The sequence below is a fragment of the Petaurus breviceps genome, unplaced genomic scaffold (genome assembly GCF_028583685.1).
Source record: "Petaurus breviceps papuanus isolate PSGF00001 unplaced genomic scaffold, PetGlider_PUasm1.0 90825, whole genome shotgun sequence".
Taxonomy (NCBI): domain Eukaryota; kingdom Metazoa; phylum Chordata; class Mammalia; order Diprotodontia; family Petauridae; genus Petaurus; species Petaurus breviceps.
In genome coordinates, this window is record NW_027187353.1 from 4,438,463 (window position 1) to 4,453,644 (window position 15,182).

At 49.6% G+C, this 15,182-nt stretch overlaps 2 protein-coding genes across 7 annotated transcripts in view; both read right to left on the reverse strand.

Annotated features, from left to right (window-relative positions):
• LOC138148508 (uncharacterized) overlaps positions 1-6,810 on the reverse strand; it is an 11,763-nt gene extending 4,953 nt beyond the window's left edge. Inside the window, exons 1-2 of the mRNA XM_069071204.1 lie at positions 6,461-6,810; positions 4,226-4,345 (exon numbers count right to left, since the gene is read on the reverse strand). Coding sequence (XP_068927305.1) covers positions 4,226-4,345; positions 6,461-6,664 — 324 coding nt within the window. The 5' untranslated portion in view covers positions 6,665-6,810. The remainder of the gene's footprint in view (positions 1-4,225; positions 4,346-6,460) is intronic.
• A 4,318-nt stretch (positions 6,811-11,128) lies between these two features.
• Positions 11,129-15,182, reverse strand: part of ARID3B (AT-rich interaction domain 3B) — a 73,069-nt gene continuing 69,015 nt past the window's right edge. For 4 of the 6 annotated variants that reach the window (XM_069071174.1, XM_069071172.1, XM_069071176.1 and 1 more), the window contains 2 exons: positions 14,117-14,215; positions 11,129-13,503 (listed from right to left, as the gene is read on the reverse strand). In XM_069071174.1, coding sequence (XP_068927275.1) covers positions 13,343-13,503; positions 14,117-14,215 — 260 coding nt within the window. In that variant the 3' untranslated portion in view covers positions 11,129-13,342. The remainder of the gene's footprint in view (positions 13,504-14,116; positions 14,216-15,182) is intronic. The other 2 variants (XM_069071175.1, XM_069071173.1) reach the window with 1 other exon arrangement.

Below are 15,182 nucleotides of genomic sequence, written 5' to 3' on the forward strand. Positions count from 1 at the left end.
TCTCTCTCTCTCTCCCTCTCTCTGTCTCTTTCTCTATCTGCCTCTCTGTCTCTCTTTCTCTGCTTCTTTCTCTCCTTTCTATTTCTGTCTCTCTCTCCTAATGCCAAGCTATCTCCCCCAAACCCCCATCCTTTAGGTCCCTCCTCTAATATCACTTCCTGGAATACTAATAATGGCAGCAGGGATTTCAGGTTTGCAAAGTGCTTTATGCCCATTATCTCAGGTGGGTCCCCAGCCCGTGCCATGATTCCATGGGGGACTGCAGCCGTTCAGTCTCTGGCCTTTCCCCCTCCTCATCACCAGCAGGCTTGGGGGGAGGAGGGCGCTGGGACTCTTCCTAAGTCATCTTCCCTTCTAGACTGGACCTGCAGGGCTTCCCCCATGGAGGGGCCTGGGAGGAGGAGGACACAGAACAGCTGAGCATCTGAATAAACCCGTTTTCAGGTGTGTGAATAATGAGAACATAGAGGTAATGAAGGCCACTGGGGGTGTCACATCTTTAATATGCTTCAGAGTGATTGCATGGTTACATTGGATTCTCACCAATGTAATCGGGGAGGGAGGGAGGGTTTATTATCCCCATTTTGTGGATGAGGAGACTGAGGAACATGGCTGCATGTAGTTGGTGACAGATGCAGATTCTGATGGCTCCCAGCCCAGGACTCTTTCCACCCCCCACACTAGCCTGACTGAGTGTAAGTACTGGGCGTTTCCCTTCTCTCTGACCGCTGGATCTTATTCAGCTTCCCCACTTCTCCTGTTTCAGAAACGTCTATCTCTGGTCCTCTCCCAGGAAATACAGAAGGGCAGGGGGCAGGGAGAGGGGAAAGGGTAACAGACAGTTTTAGATTTAAAGCCAGAAGGGACTTTTGAGGCTGTCAAGCCCAATATCCTCCTATTTTACAGATGAGGAAACTGAGGCTAGAGGAGGTTGGGCAGGATTTGAACTCAGCTCTTTTGACTCCAGGTCTAACACTTTCTCCACTGCACCACCCAAAGAGGCCTCAGAGGTCATCTGGCCCAGCCTGCACCTGTCCAGGAATTCTACCCACAACTTCCCCAGCCAGCCGTCGTCCTGGCCTCTGCCTGAAGACTCCCAGGGACGGGAAACTCACTGCCTCTTGGGCTGCCCATTCCAGTTTGGCACGTTATAACTGGCAGGAAGTCCCCTCCACCTGGAGCCAAAATCTCCATTTGTCCATCTTCCACCCATTACTCCTTTACTTTGCCCTCAGGGACCAGTCTGTGCTCTTTTCTGCCCCAACAGACAATCTTTGCATTTCATATCTAATAGCATTTCTTTTTTATCTGTACATGTGACTCATCCCTTCCCCCCAAATTTCCCCCCCCCATCCTCCATAGCTTGTAAACTCCTCAAGGGTGAGGACCGTCACTTCACACAGTACTGGTACACAGTAGGCACTAAATAGGTGCTTATTGAACGGAATCAAATTTCAATTTGATTCTTCCCTCCTATGGTAGCCCTTTCAGTGTTTGGAGATAGTTCTCTGCCCCCACTAAGTTTTTTCTTCTTCAGGCTGAATATTTCTTTATCCAAACTCCATGTGACCTGACCTTAAAGCCCCTGACCATCCCGCATCCTGGTCACCCTCCTCTGGGCACTCTCCAACTTGTGAACATCCTTCCTAAAACATGATCATGTGGCATCCAGACCTGGGCACAGCTCTGACCTGGGCAGAATGTAGAGGGGCTATCACCTCCCTAGTTATGAATACCTATTCTGGCTTGTAAAGAAAATATTTTTGTTTTGCACTTTTGGAGGGTTTGTTCACAAGTAGACAGAAAGGATGAAAGTAATTGAGCCAGGAGAGACCTCTGACGCCATCTAGTCCAATCCTCTCTTTTTTACAGATGGGAAAAATGAAGCCCAGGGAAATAAAGTCACATAGATGGTGTCACTGGCGGGATTTGGACCCGGGACCCCTGACTTGAGATCCAGTGTCCTTTCTATTGTGTGTCTGTCTAAATAGAATGGCAGCCCAAGGTTGAAGCAGGGATGAGAAGAGGAGCCCATTAGCCAATGGTGGCATCATCACCACAACCAGGACAGAGCTCAGGGGCTTTGTCACAGGGAACCAAGGATGGTCAACCCATAGGGAGCAAACTCCTTCACTTGGCCCCATACCTCAGGGCAGGACCACTTCTCCTCCCTCCGGCAGCCACTCAAAGTGTCCTTGAGTACCCCCCCCCCCCATCCAATCAGGATCAGGGCAGGCTTCCTCTTCCCTCTCCAGGATTTGGATGACAGCCAGAATTATAGCTCTGACTCCAGCAGGGATTCTCAGAATTTTTTTGTCACAACAAAATACAGTCTTATTCTTTGCTCTGAGGTTTTGGGGACTGCAACATGGGAAAGTCGGGAGACTCAAGAAGACATCTGTGAATGCAAACATGAGCTTCCTACCATGTGTGGCAGACATTCACTGCCTCCAGCACAACCACTGGGTGGCAGTGATGGTTATGGGGTCCTCCCAGGAAGGGGGATAACAGAGCCAGGCTCCCACCAAGATGATGAGGAAGGAGCTTGGCCAGATTTGCTGGCAGACAGGTGGTCTACACTTGGCAGGTGTAAGCAGTTAGGTGGGAAAGAGGAATCTTAATGGTTCTGACCAATGAAACAGGGCCGTAGCTAGTGACCTTGGCTTTGGATTCTTTTACTCTGTTAACTTCACAGTCTGGAAACGGGAATGATAATAATAGAAATAATGAAGAAGAGTTAAAGCGTACATAGAGCTTTAAGGTTTATCAAGTGCTTTACAACTAAATATTATCTCGTTTTGTCCTCACGACAACGCTGAAAGGTAGGTGCTGTTATTATCCCCATTTTATGGATGAGGAAACTGAGGCAAATAAGTGGCTTGTCCAGGGTCACAAAGCTAGTAAGTATCTGAGTCCAAATTTGAACTCAGGTCTTCCTGACTCCAGGACCAGCATTCTATCCATTGCACCACCTAGATTCTCCTGTTGGCCAGAGCACCCACCTTGATTTGCCTTCCCTGGCCCCTACACCAATTAAAAATGTCCATTCCTTAGGCCTCCATAAGCCTCTTAGTTGTGATAAACTCCTTCCTAGGTGACAGAACTCCCCTGAAGGAGAAATCAGGATGTCTGAAAGCCAATATTTTGCACTTTGTAAAAGAGGACAAAGCAAGGGCTTCTCAGAGGAATGACATTTTAATGATATAACTTCAGGCATCCCTGGGGTAGTTCCTGCCACAGGGGCTGTCCCCCTAGCGCTTCTCAACTCAAATTGTGGAGTCAGTCACCTGTTCCCTAAGTCAGGTCAGTGTCATAGGATGTTGGACCGAGTCCCCTGTTTGAAGTTTACAATCCTGGGTTCAAATTCTGACTTTGCCACTTACTGTGGCAAGTCACCGGGTCCTACCCTGGAAAATGAGGAGGTTGAAAACTTTTGTATCAGCAAAAACCCGGAGACAAACAGATGCCTTGATCGGCAAATGGCTGCACAAAGGTGGTCTATGAATGGAATGTATTATTACTGTTTTACCCTAAGAAATGATGAATATGAAGAAACTTGATGGCACTTGTATGAACTAATCTGGACAATGACAAGTAGAACCAAATACATCAATTATACATAATTTATACATATGTAATACATAAAACATAAAGGACAATAACACCAGATTTATACTTTGTTCTGTGGGGTGGGTTCAACTCTCTGGAATGAAGAAGTGAGGAATATGGGGAGAAATTAAGGTAATTAAAAACAAAAGATATTAGTACAAATATGTTTTTTTAAAAGACATCAGACAATGCAATGGTCAATGCAATGACCAGTTTTGACTGCGGAGGGCTGATGCCTCAGCTTAGTAAAGAGGTGGTGGGCAACAGGGGCAGAATGAGACATGTGCTGTCAGAGGCGGTCTCTATTTCAATTTGCTTTGCTCGAATGTATTTCTTGGCTACAAGGGAGGGTACTATTGAGGGAGCTGGGATGTTACTGTGATGTAAAAAAAGTAGAATTGACAAATCTCTTTAATAAAAAATAATAATAAAATGAGGGGAGTGGGCTGAACTCCGCTTTCTCCAGTGACTTGACCAGCCACGCACATGGCATGATGGGCAGGACCACCTGGGGTAGCTAGGTTGGGCTAGAGACTTCAGAAAATTGCCCCAGGTCACAAGACAGGAGGGGGCTGGCCACAGGCCCAGAGAAGATCAGGGTTGGTGGAGTTTCTACGGCTTTCACCTGTTCCGGCTGTTCTTGCCTCCTGCTTAGAAGGCTGAGCCAGGGCTGTAACCTGGGATGAACAGTGGGGACCTTGTCTTGGCTGGGTGTGGGAGGTAGGGGTGGGGAGACCTGAGGCCAGAGTAGCAGAACCCTTAGCACAAGGGGTGAAAAGGAGTCCAAAGGCAGAACCTGGGGATAGGGAAAAGGGCCAGGACCGGGGAGGTATTTACATGTGGTTTGCATGTGATTTGCATTTGGCTTTTAGCAACTGCCATCTAATCTTGTCTGCTCCAAGGAGTGGGGGGGTGAGGGTGGAGTGAAGGTCACTGTGTCCGAATTCTTTTCTTTATTCCTGCTCACACACCCACTGCCAGCACCCCCAGGCCCTGCCACGGGAAGGGGAGAGTGAGGGGCCCAGCTCAGGGAAAGGGAGGAGGGAGCAGGACGGACCCCAGGAAGCTTTGCTTAGTCCTCATAGATCCAAGAGCTAGGGACCAGAAAAACCGTCAGAAGGACAAAGTTTGCCATGAATATTGCAAGTATTCTTAGAGCCCTTCCTCAATGCCTCTATCTCCCTCCAGGTCAATCAAAGATTGAGGGCTTTTAAATGATTGTTAATAGGTGAGAAGTCGGAAGGGATGGGGCAAGTACCGGTCTGCACTAGGTTTCTCAGACCTAAAACCCTTCTGCGACTATCTGGAAATGAATTCTAGAAGGAAGAAGGAAGGATGAACTCCAAGACAGTAAACAGTATGGGCCTGAAGGAGAAGAGATGGTGGGGATGGGAAGTGTGCAAGGCCATGGGGGGGAGGGGGATGTCCTGGGATGGTGGGAGCCTCTCCTAGAAGATGAAGGCACAAGGGAGGCAGGGGGCTAGATAAAGGACGTTCTGGGAAGAGGCTTGCCTTTTGGAGTCTGGGTTGCAGAGGTGATGTGCCTGTCCCTTCAAGGGCTGGCAGACAGAAAGCAGGAACCCCATGGTCATTCCACACCTGGTCTCCTATTGCCTATTACTTCCTTTTTCTGGCTATCTTCGCTCACTCTGCATAGAAAGTAGTGAGAGAAGGACTTGTCCCTATTATTCAGGCACGGCAAACTGAGGTGAGCATTTTTACGACCCTGGATAAATCACATAAAACCCCAAGCCTCAGTTTCCTCATCTCTAAAATGGGGATACTCGGTGGCTATTTACTTCATGGAGTTGTCATGAGAAGCATATGAGAAAATGTAGGCAAAACACTCCAAGGCACCAACCAACATGTTGGTTACTCTTACATCAGGTAGGGCAGCAAAAGTGAACCTGGAAATAAAACTATCTAAGAAGTTTTTGTATCAATTTATACATGTTTATGTATATAAAATGTATTTGCATCAGATGTCCTCACTATTAGCAGGAACAGGAAGGGGAAGGTAACTCAGAAAAGCAGCATGGCGTGGAGAAAAGATCATTGGACTTGGAGTTAGGAGGGAGCTGAGTTCAAATTCTGTGTCTGACACTTCTTAGCTTTGCACCTATGAATAAACCATGACATCTCTCTGAACCTCTGTTTCCACTACTGTAAAATGGAGCCATTAATACTTGCACTCTCTACTTCATAAGGAAAGACCCCCGTAAGCTTGAAGAGGATAGAAATACCATTTATCTACCTCTAGACAGAGAAACGATGGAACCAAGATGCTAAGACATACACTTTCAGATGCAGCCAATAGATTAATTTCTTTTGTTTTACTATGCATGTCATGAGGCTTTTTTTTCCCCTTTTTCTTTCCCCCTCCCCCCAGGGGGTTGGATGGGAGTGGAAGAGATAAGGATAGAGATAGGGTAGCAAAAAGGAAGAAGACAAAGGGAGGGTTATTGCAGGGTTGCTGTTGCTTTTTAACGCAAAGATAACTAAAAGAAACAGACCAGCCGGACGCCTTTGAAAGCTACAAGCTGGACTTACTTAAAAAGAAAAGCAAGGCGCATGTACTTGAGATCTGCTTTTTTTGTGTACATTTCTCTATGTTCTAAAAAGAAATGCCCATTTCATTTGGTGTTTGTAAGGCTCAGAATAAAGGTTTTTAGAATGCGAGTTATTAGTGACCAAGGGAAGTGGCTTCCATGGCAGGAAAGAAGGAAACCTAGGAACCCTACCTACCAGTATTAGAACCCCCTCCCCTGTCCCCTGCCGTTGCCCCCCCCCCCGAGTCCTCATCTCCCCTCCTGGCCCCAATCTTCCAGAATCTCTGGGTCGCTCTACCTACCCCAGCAATAGGGAATCGCTGTCCACCCTGGCCAGGTGCTGACCCCTCACCCCCACCCCACCCCAGCCCCAGCCCCACCTCAGGGTTACCTGCTTCCTGTTGATGGAGGGGACTACCAAGAGCCTGGGGGGCCCAGGGCCAGCTCCCTGCTTCGGGCATGGACACTTCTCCCAGAGTGGATAGACCAAGGGCCAGCTGAGGCATCCCTGGGGCTGCCCTGAGAATTCTACCCCACCTAGCGCTTGGCCTGCCGCAGAGCTCCTGGATTTCAGATGCCTTGGGCAGGGGCACAGAAGATTGGAGAGCAGGGGCCCTGGAGCCAGGTGGATACACCTCTGTGAGTGTATTCTGAGCCTGAGCAGAGACCTTCCCTGGCTGTTCAGTCCCTCCCCTGGTCTGGGCGGAGGCTGGTTTGAGGCGGGGCCGCCCCGGAGAGAAAGGTCCCCGCCTTTCTTTGTTTTTGTTTTTTCTGGGGACCAAGTTGTGCCAGGACTGCTCTGATGGGCAGTCAGAAGATCTGGGTTCGAATCTTAGCTCTGCCTCTTACTACCTGGGTAAACATAAGTGAGGCTTTTTATTCCACTAGTTCGATCTGCTTATCTATAAGATGAAAGGATTGGCTTAAGTAAAACCCTCCTTTGGCCTCTGGCATTCTTTACCCCAGGTTCAGATTTCAGGGAAGGGGAACTGGGGAGGGTAGGACTTACTTGCTCTCTGTGATTCTCCCTCACATCCTTCATCCAAAGGAGGGAGCGGGACAGTTGCTTTCACTCTCCTTGATCCCCAGTTTCATGTTAGAACTGGGTGAGACCTTAAAGATCGGTCTAGTCTGACCCCCTCGAGTTAAAGATGAGAAACCTGAAGGCCAGAGATAAAAGTGACTGAGATTAGAAAGGACTAGAAGGCAGGTCTCATTCCTTTAGACCAATGCTCTTTCTATTGTATTAGGATGCTTCCGCCTTAGATACAGCCTCATCGTCCTTCCTCACCATCTATCCAAGCAGGTCTTGTCCCATGCCCTCCAGGAAGCCTTCTTTGGCCATTGTAGCCCTTCCTGAATTTTCCTTTAACTGGAGACATGCTACACAATTAACCCCATCACCAGCTATCTATCCTATATTTTCCTTTATTTTTTCTCATGAATTTGAGTCTTGTATCCCCAACTAGACTGTGAAATAACCCAGGAGAAGGTTCAGATCATTGTCTCCTTTCTCCCCATTCTCTCCAGGGCCCACCATTGGATCGGCATAGAACAGGAAGGAAGATGTGCTAATTGGCTGAAGTGATCCTCAGGGATGCCAATGCCAAGGCTGAAGGGGGAGCTAATCAAGCAGCCCCTGAAGAAATCAAGGACCCGATCTTTTATTGGCAAGGCCGGTGTGATCAGAAACTGAGTCAGATCTGGGGGGCTCATAGTCATCTGTCTCTGGGCTTCAAGGTCTCTGAAATGTTTCAGGCTTTATCCTCCACGCCTCTGCTCTTTCCGCTAATTTTCTACAGGTTCCTTTCAGGGAAAACGAGAAGGTTGGAGAAAAAGAACTGTCTTCCAAAGGAGTCTCTGGGACATCTTTCCATTCCTCTCTGCATGACAGTGAGGCCACCTGGGCAATAAGGTGTCGCAGTGTCTTCCTACAGCAGTTGGCCCCCTAAGAAGCAGCCATCAGAACTGAAAGGTACTGAGCCCCTTCATCCTAGGGCTGAGGAATGGAGAAATGGAGGCGCAGAGAGAGGTAACTCATGCGAGGAAAGTTCGAGCCAGGTCATCCAGCTGGAAGCCCGATGTACGCTGGTGCTTTATCACAATAATCATTCACTCTCACATGGCATTTTTAGGCTTCCAGTGTTTCCCCAGACGCTAGCACTGTGAGGTAGGGAGTGCAAATAGTTACTCTACTTTCTGGTTGAGGAAGCTGAAGCTAAATGAAGGGTCCTGTGGTCACACAACTAGTACACTTTAAAATCAAGACTGGAATCCTGGTCTCTTGACTCCAAATAATCACAATAATTGTTATAGTTAGCATTTATATAACACTTTGACATTTGCAAAGCACTGAACAAATATCACCTCATTTGAGCTTCTCAACAGCTATGGGAGGTATTATTTTCCCCCATTTTACAGATGAAGAAACAGAGGCTAATCAAGGTTCAGTGACTTGCCCAGGGTCATCCAGTTAGTGTCTGAGGCAGGGTTCCAATTCGGTTCTTCCTGACTCCAAGTCCAGCTCTCTAACTACTGAACCACCTAGCTGACTCAAACTGGCTGCTTTCCCCGCCACTGAGTTTCTAGAGCATGTTATGATAGACTGTCCAGTGCTACATACCTCTTGTCTTTCTAACTGTAAGTACGCCCTCCTCCAGCAAGGCCAGCACCTGTATGCCTCTCCCATAGTGCTTAGCACTGGGCTGGGAGAGGCCCCTCTTCTGCCTTCCTTTCCGTCCTCCTGACATTTCTTCCCCCCATCCTTGCAGTAGGACTCACTTTAAGCAAACCTGAAATCCAGTTATCAGACTATACTGCCTGAGGGGAGGCTAGCTGGTGCAGTGAATAGAGCACCCGCCCTGGAGTCAGGAGGACCTGGGTTTGGATCCAGCCTCATACACTTAACACAAAAACTTGTCGTGTGACCTTGGGCAAGTCACTTAACCCCAATTGTGCTCCCCCCAAAAAACCAAACAAACCAAAAAAGACTATAAAGCCTGAGTAGAAAAAGTCTGGCAAATGTAAGATTCCTGGGCCATAATGCATTTCAGAGTTGTAAAATATCACTGCTAATTTCAGCATTAGCCAGGATGAAGGAGGCCTAATGTTTTATGTAAACTCCATTACAAAAGTATTCAGCCCAAAGTGGGAACTACTCAGTCCAGGAGCAGAGAGGGAAGTGAAGATGGTGTGTTGGGAAATAACTTTTATGGAGTCAGAGGATGTGAGTTCAAATCTCATCTCATACTATCTGTATAACCTTGGATATATGTGCCTTATTTGGGCCTCAGTTTCTCAATCTGTAAAACGAGGGGTTTGGTTAGACTTGACGGCCTCTGAGGACCTTCTGAACTCTAGATCCATGATATTGTTTCAAAATCAAAGGTATGTGTTTTCCTCAGACCTCTGCCTCCACCCATCATGCAAATAGTGCTGTTGTCAGAAAGGAATTCCAACTAGGATAGATGATGGAGCCCAAAGGGGAGTTTACCTTCCAGAGAGGCTGAGCCGCTGAATGCCTCTTGGGCAAGGTAAAGGGCACTGAACAACTTTGGGTTAGGGCACTGTATCTTCTGCCACTAATCTATGAGCACCTCAGTTAAACTGAATGTTCCTATCAGGAACTCATTAGCATGAAACAAAGGATGGCTTCCATGGAGAAGGCTGGTCGTGGTAAGGGGTGAAGACATTATTGAAATCCTCCCATCTCTCACGCTTTCCTGGATTCAGCAGACCTAGAAAACACAGCTGAAGACAAAATCATGGAAAGAGGTCGTTTCCACTAGAGCTCATCTTGGACTGCCCCCTGGTGGCCAGAAGTCAAGCCCGTGGCTGTGGGACAGCACCAAGGGCCCCATATAAGCCAGTAAGGGTTTGGTATGGAGAGACCCATGGTCTGAAAATAATCCTCATTCTCTCTGTTCCATCACTGACTAGCTTAGGGAAAAGTTGGGTGCTTTTCCTCAAGAAAGGGCTTATTTCTCCCATTGTTGGAGCCAAGCCCAGGGAGGCATAAGACTGAACTGAACTGTGGGAAGGGTGGTCCTGGCCGCTAACTTCTCCAGACCTGTTTCCCTCAACAGTGAAATTGGAGGATTGAAACAGATGACCCTAAAGGCCCTTCCACTTACTTCCACTGCTCATGCAGAATGACAATGTTTTTTGTCTTAGTTGCCTGGCAGTACTGCAATCCCACAGCCAGTGTTTTAGAACCTAGACTCCTAGGCTAGTCTTCTGTCCTCTAAGTCCCTCTAGAAAACCCCATTTAGGAGCTCACACAGGCAAGTACGTGTTGTCTCCCTCGAAGTCATCACCTTGGAGAGGTAATATTCCTAGAGTGATGCAACCAGTTACTCAGAAAGAAAAATTCTCTTTGATGAAGGCTGTTGGAGCCTGATTATGGGTCACGCACATAGGGCAGGCTCATGGCTTTATGGTCGTTCTTTGCTTTCAATTGCCAGAGGACTCTTTACCTTATTCACCAGAACGTGCTCTCACATGGCTTGCTGTTTCAAATACCTACATTACTGGTGGCCAGCTGATTCTAGCTTATGGACGACCCATAAATAGAAGACACTCATTTGCATCAACGTGCTGACAGTCTGAAAGGAAAGGCTGTGGCATTACTTCTTAACCCCTCCTTATCCTGGTCTGTTGATAGATGGACCTGACCAAATAATCAGCCAGAGGGTTGGCATCCTTGGCCTGTGTGGCAGGGCATGAGCTCAGACCTGGGGCTAAGAGAAGCTCGGATTGGGGGAAACTGCGTGTGGGGGGGGGGGGGTGGGACAGCTCTCTGCTCCAAGTCAAAGCTGAAGAAAGTTCTCTCCCTCCAGACTAGGGATTGAAGGAAGTGGCTACTGAGCTTTCCGTCCTTTTCTCCTGATCATCTGTTCCAGGACTGTTGCCCTCAGCCCTACCCACCCATTCACCAAGTATAGAAACAGCAGCAAATAGGCAGCGGCCTGTTCTTGTGAAGAGGTAGAAGTTTATTGGAATATAAACATTCAGAGAACGTGTAAGATAGAAAATAACAACATATACAGACCCTTGCTGTAAGAAGACATCTGAGGTATTCATCCACCGCCTAGGCTACCCATGTGCTATCCCATTTTCTTGTTAGAATACATAAGATATGGGGGAGGGGAAGGAGGGAGCAAGGCTGCCCTCACTGTTTGGTTAAAAAAAAAGGTCCTTTCTGGGGAAGCAGATCTTGGAGCCAGGGTCTTCCACTGATACTCCCCACACTTTGCCTCTGGCTGGGAGTCTGTTCAGATGAGGTGAGGCCAGGCTGGCTTTACTGGGGAGGACTGAGTGACCAGAGACATTCTGCACCGTTCTTGCTTCCTCCAGGTGGAAAGTCCATCCAGCATGACGAACCCCTGAGAACTACACGCTGCTTACACGAGCTGGAGGTGAACAAGGGCCTGGGACATGTCAGTAAGGAAGGCCCAGCTGTGTCCCTCCCCCCAGCCCGACTCCTGTCTTGGCCACGCTGATTTCCAGAGATGCCACTTCCATCCCACAAGGTGTGATTCATGGGTGGGATCTCTGTGTGCCAGGAGAGGAGCCCCGGCTGAAGACAGGAGGCGAGGCTTACTCGGATCTGTCGTGTGCCCATGTCCTTAGTGGTTTTCCTTTCCTGAGTCAGACTGGTGGCTGTGCTCTCCGCCCCAGAGCTGAGAACAGCAGGATAGGAGGCGTTCACTCTCCTACAGGAGAAATGTTCATGGGTCTCTGTGAAAGACGTGCCTCTTGTCACAATATTCGGACAACAGGCTCCAGACCATGGGGCCAGAGGAGGCCTTGTGGCAGCTAGAAAACCCTGCTCTTTGGCTCCAACCAACAAGGTCCCCAAGGCCTTGATGGTGCCATTGAGGGGGCATGTTGCCCCCAAATGCAGGATGGGGGGGGGTCAGAAGGAGAGTTGTGACAAGCCCCGTTTTGGCAGGAAAGGGGCCTTGATCTCCTAGAGGAGAGTGTGGAAACCCAAGCTGGCATGAGGAATGCATCTAAACGGTCCATCTCCTCTCTCTGGCTCCTATCCCTGAGTCATCTGCCTCTTGTCTTCCCTGCCCCTTCTCGGTGGTTTAGGGCTGGGATACCAAGCTATTTGCTTAGCTTTGGGGGTGGGGTGCTTTTTTCGTCTTTGGTGCTACAATAATAATAATAATAATTATAATAAAAATAAAAAACAAAGTCAGCAAAACACATATAAAAAGATTTCAGAGATGCAAATACTTCCTGAAGAATCAAACATCAACAATTACAAATCTGAGGTATTTCAAAGAACCCGACACAGGCAGGTTAGGGGACCTGGGGTGGGGAGGGCTGAGTTGGCCCCTAGAGAGAAGAGGGGAGGGAGATGTGGGAGTGGAGAGGGTCAAGGGGAAGGCCAGGCCTGGCCAGTGGAGTGTCGGCATGTGGACCTAAAGGACTATGAGGGGTGGGGTTGTGAAAGGGCATATTTTCCTTGGGATAGGATGAGGTGAGTGCCCTTGGGTGACCTTGGACTGTACAAGACCCTGAGAAGTGATCCCCTTCCCTCAGAAGATAACTCAGCAGTGCTTGGGGCTCCCGAAGGCTATGCTCAGGCCCCAGGGCCCATTCTGTGCGACAGTTCAAAATGGAGCAGGCACAGCCCTAGAGGCTGACTGGGGATGTGATCCACAGCAGGTAACCCAAGATCTCCAGGGGGTGGGGGAGGGTTGGGATGGATAGAAGGGAGATGCCCACCCCTCACCCTCAGAAGAGGGGGAGGTAACAGGGCACCTGAGAGATCATCTTTCCCACGTGATTGGGGGGAGGAATGAAGCTTAAGGACACAGCTGGCAGGATGAGTCAGTGACAATGGGGTGGCGATGATGAGCAAAGCGGAAGGGAAATAAATTAGGGGAAGGCTTATGGAGGGGAATCCAATCCCCTGCCGGCTCTCAGATTGTCGATACACTGTGCTGCTCCGGGTCAGGAGACACCAGTCACTAGAGACCACCCCCTCCCCATCGACTGCCCCTCCCCCCCGCCCCAGGGCACAGCAGGACTTGAATGGGGCTGGACAGAGGGGCCAGCCGGGGCCCTTGCTGTCCAGCTGGATGGTCTTGGAAGTGGGTGCTGGGGGATGAGGTAAAACTGTTCAACTCCTGTCCTGGCTCTTAAGGTGTGGAGCGGGGCCTCCCAACCCATCAGAGGGCCCAGCTGGTTGAGGGCTCTGCGCTGGGGGTGCCCCGTGATGAGGTAGGACTCGGGGAGCAGTGGGAGCTGACGCTGCTGCTGCTGCTACAGGTGCTCTGGGGGGCTGGGCTGGCAATGAGGTGAACCACGGGCTTCTGAGCAAACAGCACACCTGGGGCAAAGAAAGACAGGTCAGGAGCAGAGTTACCCTTGTCAATTCCATTGAGGGAGATCCTGGCCTCCTCAGAGGGGACTGCTGCAGTGCTGACAGAAGTGACAGCAAGGCCCACATGTCCCAACCTTCCTCTCCCCCTGCTGGAGAGCCCGGTACCTGCCCTCCTCTACTCTAGACTCCCCATCACACCACAAAGAGGCCCCAGGCACATCTAGGGCCATGTGGGCTGCTCAGAAAGGCTGGTGACCAGTGATGGGGAGAACACCGACCATTTTAAAAAAACCAGGCCATGTCCCCATTGCCCTAAATGCTCTGGAAATACGTTCATGCCTTTAATGGAAGGCCTCTGTCTAAAGCGGAAGACTGAGCTATCATTGCTCATAAGAGGGCAGCTCGGCTGCCCTTTCACTCCCAACCATCCCGTGAGCCAAGAGATCAGATATCATTGCCTCCACGTACAGGCTCGGCCTTTGGCTTCCCGAGGCCGGCCAGATCCTTTCCCCTCCTCAGTGCTGAAACTGCCCTCATAGGGAGGTGAAGAAGCAGGGGAGGCCCGAAGGGGCCGCCTCGGGAGAGGCCCAGAGAAGCCACACCGAGCTATTCTCTTCACCTGCATAGATGGTGCCATTAATCTCCACAGACATGTTGATGCTGCCGATGCCACTTGTGGACAAGTTCAGTGCTGCTGTTGCCTCTGACCGATCTTCTGCTGGGAGACATGGAAGAATTGGGGCTTGGTTAAGCTTTCCTTCCTTCCATCTTTCTGGGTTTGTGGGGGAAGTTCTTGAATGATCAGTGGTGGGGACTGGCCAAGCCGTCCCTTGTTTTCTCCTCTGTTCCCTCCTGCACAGACCCTCCAGCCCCCCAGCCTCCTCTCCCTTCAGAATGATCATTAATCCAAACAACAGGGCTGTTTCACAGGCTCTCCACTGCTCCCCCACCCTTCTGCAGCACATACTTTCACCCCAAACCCATTCCTGATGACATAGCGACTCAGACAGTAGAGCATTTCTGGAAGAACTGGGCAGCTGGAAGTCTAGATCTCTGCTAATCTAAGGCCAAGAAGGAAAGAGCCAGGACCTGGAATGAGCCTAAATATATCTCTTTTGCCATCGAATCCTGGAACCCTTGGTCATCTGACTCTCAAACAGGCCTATCCCTAAATCTTCAGAGAGCAGGGCTGCTATCATTTCCAAGAAGGGATTTGTGCAATCTTTATCTGAGAGTCCTTAGGGCTCATGTAGTCTTCCCCACAAATCTCTCTGCTCTGCTCTGTGACCCCTGACCACCTGTCATACAGGCTGTCCATGAAGTTGGCCAGCTGGGAATGTTCCTAAAGCACAGGCCTGACTGTGTCACCATGGGCCCATTCCTCGTTGGATAAAGCAGGAGCCATTCCTGGGTCCAGCCCACCTTTCCAGCCTAATCACACACGACTCCCCTTCTCAGTCTCTACAATCCGACCAAAGCAGCCACCCTCGCCCCAAGCCCTCCTCATGCACAACGGCCTGCAAGAGCCCTCCTCCTCCTCCTCTTCCTCTCAGCTGTCTGTGCAGGCCGCCTCTTCCCAGAGAACTTAAGCTCTTTGAAGGCAGGGGCCATTTCATTTATGCCTTTTAGCCTCAGTGGCCCTTTCGACCTCACAAGGCATCGTCTTCTTTCTAAACTGCTCTGAT